This window comes from Triturus cristatus, chromosome 6 (genome assembly GCF_964204655.1).
Source record: "Triturus cristatus chromosome 6, aTriCri1.1, whole genome shotgun sequence".
NCBI lineage: Eukaryota > Metazoa > Chordata > Amphibia > Caudata > Salamandridae > Triturus > Triturus cristatus.
The window spans coordinates 1,935,179,222-1,935,187,328 of record NC_140589.1 but is presented as its reverse complement, the minus strand read 5'-3'; the positions used below and the strand labels follow the sequence as shown (position 1 = coordinate 1,935,187,328).

The 8,107-nt window shown below is 42.7% G+C and overlaps 1 protein-coding gene across 1 annotated transcript; it reads right to left on the bottom strand.

Annotated features, from left to right (window-relative positions):
• Positions 1 to 6,643: 6,643 nt before the first annotated feature.
• LOC146822530 (olfactory receptor 2B6-like) lies at positions 6,644 to 7,588 on the bottom strand. The gene has a single exon (XM_085610070.1). It carries the CDS (start codon positions 7,586 to 7,588, stop codon positions 6,644 to 6,646), a length of 945 nt encoding a protein of 314 aa, XP_085466196.1.
• Between the last annotated feature and the right edge of the window lie 519 nt (positions 7,589 to 8,107).

Sequence of the window (8,107 nt, the reverse complement as noted above, 5' to 3'; positions counted from 1 at the left end):
AGGATTCACAGAAAGCCCCAGCATCTATAGCCAAGCACTGAAAAGAGAACTTGACAGTATCCACATGCCTGCTAACACTGCCCTGCTTCAATACGTCGATGATCTGCTGATCACCGCCCGAAGCGAACCTGAATGTGAAAAAGCATCACTGACGGTTTTACATTTCTTAGCCGACAAGGGGCACAAAGTGTCCCCTTCAAAGCTACAATTCTGTGTCCAGCAAGTTGTGTACCTTGGGCACTTGCTGTCCAAGGGGGGAAGACAGCTTACATCCGACCGTATCCAGTTAATTGTTAACATGCCGCCACCCAAGACACAAAAGGAGGTACGGGCATTCATAGGCCTCACTTCGTACTGTAGGCAGTGGATCCCTCAATATGCATTTCTAGCAAAACCACTCATTCAGTTGACAACACAGGAGGCAGCGACATCGACTGTCCTCCCTTGGACTCAGGAACATATGCAAGCTTTTGAAAGCTTAAAGAAAGCTTTATGTCAAGCACCTGTTTTAGCAACACCATGTTACAGCAAACGTTTTACACTTTTTGTTACAGAACGTGAAGGTACTGCTTTGTCAGTACTCACGCAGGAACAAGCAGGATCACACAAGCCATGTGCTTATTTTTCTAGTACATTAGATCCCGTAGCTCAGGCTCTTCCTGCGTGCCTGAAATCAGTCGCAGCAACAGCTTTAGCAATCAGACAAAGCGATGCCATAGTGTTAGGACATCAATTGACAGTACAAGTACCACACGCAGTAGAGGTTCTCTTGAACCGGACCCAAACACAACACTTGACTATAGCAAGACTGACGGGTTATGAATTGACATTGTTCCAGCCACACATAGAAATCAGACGTTGTAGTACATTAAATCCTGCCACACTTTTGCCAGTAAGTGGAACAGACCCATTGGCACATGATTGTATTGAAGTCATTACTATTACGACGAAACCCAGACAAGACTTGACCGATATTCCACTATCAGATCCAGACCTGACACTGTATGTAGATGGTTCATGCATGAGAACAAATACAGGAGAGTTAGTGGCCGCTTATGCAGTCACAACAGACACTGAAGTTATTGAAACAAATTGTATAGATACCTTGTCAGCTCAAGCAGCAGAGCTCATCGCTCTGACACAAGCCTGTATCCAAGCCAAAAAGAAGAAAGTCAACATATACACAGATTCACGTTATGCATTCGGAGTCGTCCATGACTTCGGCGTACTTTGGCGAGAGAGAGGTTATTTAACTTCTCACGGTGCCCACATCCAGCACGGTCCCCTTATTCAAGCTCTGTTAGATGCAATACATCTGCCAACTGCAATATCGATTATGAAGTGTAAAGCCCATACAAAAGTGACTGACATTATTTCTCAGGGTAATGACCTAGCTGACAGGACAGCTAAACAGACTGCTCAGAATCAGACTCATACAACTGACACGACAAAGACAATAGTTCCGACACCAACACACTGCATGACAGTTAAGGATCCCGCCCTTGATGTAATTGACATACAGACACATGCTACACCAGAAGAAATAAAGAGATGGACTGAATTAGGAGGGATCCAAACGGATCAAGGATGGATGACGAAGGGAAAATCTATATGGTTTCTCCCCGACTCAATGGTTCAAGTCATCATTAACACAATACATAGTCCAGCGCACCTAGGAGAGAAAGCTATGCTAGACAGTATTCAACACATTTGGTTCAATAAACACTTGCGAGCAGCAGCTAAACAGAAAGTACGTACCTGTATGATTTGCTGTCAGTTCAATCCAGGAAAAGGCGTACCTGTAGAACAGGGTGGATTTCAACCCCCCGATCACCCTTTTGAAGTCCTCCAGATGGATTATATCCAGATGGAACGATGTCGAGGATTCAAATATGTCCTCGTAGTTGTATGCGCTCTTTCCCGGTGGACAGAGGCGTATCCCGTCTCAGATTACACTGCCCCGACTACTGCCAAACAGTTAGTTCGAGAATTCTTCCCACGGTATGGTTTGCCCCGTGTCGTGTACTCAGATAATGGCCAACCGTTCTCATCTGAGCTAATGAAACATGTTTCACTTTTGTTAGGCTATCAATGGAAATTCCACTGTGTCCGACATCCCGAGGCAGCAGGTCTCGTGGAGCGGCATAATCAAACTTTGAAAATTAGACTGTCCAAAGTATGTAGAGAAAAAGGTGTCGACTGGATAGTAGCTTTACCAGTTGCGCTCTTTTACATGAGAATGGTAGCACACTCTCGAACAGGGCTATCCCCGTATGAGGTGATCTTCGGTAGACCACCAAATATGTGGGGGACGCCTATACCCCGTAAAATAACTGATGTTGATTGTAATATGCTGACAGATTACCTGGCTTCCTTGATGTCTGCACTACAATCTTGTCGTTCACAGGTAGCTGCAGCTTTTCCCGATAACACTGAGGTGAAGCCCCATGACGTGGTTCCGGGAGATCTTGTGCTTATAAGGAACTTCGACAGAAGGAACCCGCTGAAGCCTCGCTGGCAGTCGCCTAAACTCGTCTTATTGACCACAAGGACAGCTGTGAAGATTGAGGGACGTAAAGGGTGGTTGCACTCGAGCCATATCAAAAAATTTCATGGACTATCATCCGACTTGAATTATCAGCCCTGCATTCCCTCACAGACTGACTCAAAACTCCCCCTGGTTGACAAAACTGAAAAAGAAAACTATAAACTGAAACTAAGGTCTAGCAAGTCAGACAATTTGATTGTTTAAGTCCTCTCCAAGGTGAATCGGTTGAATTTGTCTCTGACATGTATCCTCTAGACCGAAATAGAGAGAGAAATAGACAGAAACAGCTCAAAAAACATGCGTACTGTAAATCACTTCGTAGTCACTGCATAGTGACATTGTTAATTATGTTTTTTCTAAGTCTTCTGATTATCATTGCCAGTATATTATTACACATGTATTACCCTATTTCCAAGCGTGCTTTCAATGCTACTGCCGAACATTCTTTTAGCGAATTACCCCCGCATGAGTTGTCCTATAGATTTGCGCTGCGCAACAACACATTCATTAGTATGTTACATCATTCTCATCAGACCAGCAATGCTACAAATTGTTGGATATGTGGCCGACTCCTTCCCTATCAGAAATACAAGGGAGTTCTGCCTCTCTTTCCGTATCCATTCACCCACAATGGCTCCTGTGGAGCATGGTTTAGTTTGATTAATTCCCTAGATTCAAATTCAGTAGTTTATCAAGACAACTGGGTTTGGGGAAACCTGAACCTAGTTTTACTTAAAGTCTGCTACCCTAACAAGGAGGGACTTCCCAAAAGAACAGGAACTGATCTAGAAAATGAAGTATATGGATTAGGTAACTTTACACTTAATCTCATGATCCTGAATGTTGAATCCGAAGCTACACCAATCTTGCCCGCTATGTCAGTATTTCCAGTTAGAGGCGAATTATGTGTAAGAAAGAATGGTTCAATACACATGGGCCATAGTAAATGTACCACTGTAATAGAATTCAGTGATAAAGGCAAATCTACATTTAGAGCTTCTCGTCACTCCTACTTCATCTGTGGTCACATCGCATACATACGCCTACCCCTAGATTGGGATGGTACCTGTTACATTGCATTCCTTCTGCCACCTGTTTTCCTAGCCCCGCCTGATTACCATAGGAATGCCCATTTAGTACACAATAGACAGCAGAGAGATCTCCCGATGGTCGACTACACCGAAACAGCATGGGAGCAATACACAGATTTCAATAAAGGTTTCTTTCCCTACATAGGTACAGTCACTAATAGTAAGTTGATACGTAGATTAACTAGAACCCTTGAAGCAGTAGTGAATGAAACTACTTCCGCCTTAGGCAACTTAACAGAGGAGCAGTCTGCGATGCGGATTGTTGTTCTTCAAAATCGTCTTGTCCTTGACGTCATCCTGGCCGATAGGGGCGGAGCTTGTAGGGTCATCGGATCAAGTTGCTGTGTTTTCATACCAGAAAACGCGCCGTCAGTATATAAAGCCATAACTCGACTTCATAAGATCGTAAGCCAGATACACCAGAATCCAGGCACCTGGACTTGGTCCGGTTGGTTCTGGAGCGTGTTGTCAGCCTGGGGATGGAGGATCCTATCCTTCCTAGGTATTGGCTTTCTCATTCTATTCAGTTGCTGCATGTGTCTACAATGTGGGCCAGCGATTTGTGGTCTGTGTGCCACATCGTGTATCCCGCCTTCGAATTTTCATTCAAGATCCCGGAAGAAGAAAGAAGAACAAATGATGCTATATGAACAGATTGATGGATTGATGAAGATGGATATTTCATAAGGGTCCGTAGGGGACAAGGAGGGAATGAGGAAATATGAATTTTTATGGTCAATTGTGTCCCCTATCTTAGACCCCAACGGCTCCATGTACATGCTACAAGTACATGTATGTTCCCTCCAGTTCCAGCTATGAAGACGCAAATACATGTGCGTCCAACGTCAACATGTTCTCTTTCAGATCCGCCATGGATGGGTCGAATATTCCATTCCTAAGTATGATTGGCCACCGACTTTATATGGTTCACTTTTCACGTTTTACAGTTCAGGCGAGCAGGCCCTGAATTCTGCCATCAAGCCTTTTCCTGCTTCTGCCTCTGAAATGCTCCAGCTTGGACTTGCATCCGTATCCATGAACTTTGTCCTACTCCCTGCGCGGCTAACGGTGCCTGACGCGGCCTGTTGCCTGCCAAAAACTGTATTCAGCCTTCAAGTTATCTGCTCCGCTCCTCATCCAATGCATTCCTGTCTAGTAGTTTAGGTAAACATCCTTCCAGCTACCGAGCAAAGAGCTCGGCCTCGCTGTCTTTATGCAAGTAATTCATAGCCCCTGTTACCATGGAAGATTCCTGCCCCCTCGCATCTCATGTAGACACATAGACGCTTGTACATGCACTAACAGTCAGTATAGAATAGATTCCGTCCGAGAGACCTTTCCTTTTGGATAAAACAGTTCCTTAAACAAAGATATTAGATACGATTTGAGATTAGGTTGACCTGACCCCCCAGACTTCTGTCTCCACATGTAGAGCTAAATGTCAATTCCCCTTCACCCTCTAGTTGCACGTCAATCACACGTCATGCGGCTGCGCGCGCATCTCTGCCAAACATTTCTGCTGACACTGCAGGATTCTCTTATGGATCCACCCACTTGTGACATCATTTTTAATGACGTTTCTAGTATACGCCTGTTATTACGCCCATTTTCATTACGTATGTGTATTCTTATCTGTACTATCAGCTGTTACGCCTCCTGCATCTGTCTTAATGCAATGCTTTTCATATATATATTGTTACTTGTCAATAATGTATTGCCTATCCCTTCCTGAACCTTCGTGGTGATGGAATAAGATTGCCTGGTTCGAACCATGATTCCTTTGTAAGGAATAAAGCCCTTTTCAGAACCTCTAATACCACGGATTCTGCCTCTTATTTTGACTGAGTTATTCTTACTAGACTTTACCGCATAAAAAATAGTACAGGTAATTTAAATATTTACCACACCCTGGGGGACAGAAAGCACACTAGTAAGCTAGGGATTTCTTTTTAAAAGTTCAGTGGTGAGGGCTGCCCAAAATGAACATGCCAATGACCCCACCCCCACAAACAAATGGCATAGTCTTTGTACCCCCCAGGAGGCAGATAGGGGCAATATCACTTAGCATGTCATAAGTGATGTAATATATCAGGTCATAAGCAATGCAGCATGGAGGTGCAAGCCATACTTAGCTCAGTAAACCAGCACTGGTGAATTTCAGAGATTTATTTAACATCACTTTTAATGTTATTTCAACACCTAATTATAATGTCACTTGAACCTTTTTTTGTCAGTGAATATGTATATGAATATGTAAAATACATTATCTCATTATTGTATCTATAAACACACACACACTTATTTATATAAAACCCAAACCCTTAATATATGTACTTGCCAGGTGATTTGGGATTAGAAATAATGATAATCCAAAATTGTTGCAAATGCAATTTATTGGATCCGAAATAACAATAGGAGAAAAAGTGGATCCAAAATTGTGGCGGTACACCAATTCACATTAACAGTGCTGCTTGCACAAAATATGTCCCATTCCTGGACAAAATGCTCAAGGGATAGTCATTCCGTTGCACATCTTTGGAACCAAAAAGGGCTCGGAATCATGTAGGTTGTTTCTCCTCTTTTTTTGGGTCAAACTCAGTGATATATTGTCCTACTTTGTGGCTATTCTTTGAGTGTCGTTAAGAGAGCATCAGTGAAATTCTAGCGACACAGCCTTCTGGATAGTATTTGCTTGAGTAGTATTGTTGTCTATTGCATGCACTGTGTGCCTGAGCTCTTGACCTGACTCTTCGCCTGCTCCAGGCTTTCTTAGTATGATAGATTCAATCTTTCTGGCTTCACTGCTGTTCTCCAAGTGTTTTGAAGTTCTCTTACTCCATAAAACATGTTTGTAGAACAAGAGGTCTGATTCTTAGATATATTATGATGTCTGACTTTCATGCATTTGATCAGAAGGGAGTTATGCAAAATTTAAGCTCATAGACCATGGAAATGCACCAATGAGATGATCTAAATTCTAGACTTTCTTTTAGGATCTGAACCTTTAATTTTTGGATACTATCTTATTCAGGAGGAGCTTCTGAAATGCCCGCATCACATCTTTGTTCCTCATGGAATAAATGAGTGGGTTAAGCATTGGAGTCACTGCTCCATAGAACATCACAATAACTTTATCGTTCTCAGGAGATATCATTGACCTGGGTCTCATATACATCGTCATTGTTGTCCCAAAGAAGAGCGTAACCACCAGCAAGTGTGAACCACAAGTGGAGAAAGCCTTTAGTCTTCCAGCTGTTGTTGGCATCCTCAGGATGGTGGAGATGATGTAAGAGTAGGTGAAGAGAATTATGGAGAATGGGACCAGAAGGATAATTATTGACATCATAAAAATCACAGCTTCTTGTAAACGAATATCCTTACAAGCCAATCGTAAGACAGCACTCACCTCACATGAAGGGTAATCAATCTTGCGGTGCCCACAGAAAGGAACTGTTAATGTGACAGACACATGAACCACTGACATTAGAAATCCGCTGCACCAGGTAATGACTGCCAGCCGAACGCAGAAACTCCTGCTCATCACCATGACATAGTTCAGTGGGTTGCATATCGCGATATATCGATCCCATGACATGACAGCCAGAAGGATGCATTGAGTAATACCCAAGGAGAGGGCGCAGTACATTTGAGTCGCACACCCAGCAAATGTGATAACACTCCTCCCTTCAATCAACCCCTCCAAACCTTTAGGGACATTTGCTGAAGAGTAACAGAGATCAATGACTGATAAGTTAAATAAAAAAAAATACATTGGAGAGTGAAGTTTGGAGTCCACTTGGGTTAATATGATGATGAGAGTGTTAGCTATAATGGTAACCAGATAGATAACAAGAAAAATGGAAAACATAGCATATTTTATCTGGCGTTGGTATGAAAATCCCAGCAGAATGAACTCATTCACCATAGTTTGGTTTATTATTTGTGACATGGTCCTCTTTTTAAATCTACAATAAAAACAAATGTTAAGTTATCTATCAATATTAGGCCAGGTGAATAGTGCTACAGTTACAAACAGAAAGAGAAGTTCTGCACTGTCTGGAGTACAGTAACAATACTTTACTGTGGAATACAAGGGTAGTAATGTAACTTGTTAGGTACCATGCTGGAAGATGTGACCAGCACAACGCAGATAGACAACATACAGGGCTGCACTGTGTCACACAAAGAGGACAGGAATGCACCATATCTAATAATATATTGCGCATTTCTGTTTCTCCCCCCTCACTGGTGAACACAGTGAAGCCTAGCACAAACGCAGGCATCCTTACACCATAATTGCAAGCAGGATTTCTCTTCCTGCACAAAAGACATCTTTAGAGACATTTTCCTCTTTCTACATGTGCTACAAAATGCAGCCCACATAGAAAGAGGAAAAAACATGAAGAAACAAGGTACTTCTCCTCGTTGTGCCTTCCCTGTGATGGTGTACTTTTTTAACACATTCAGA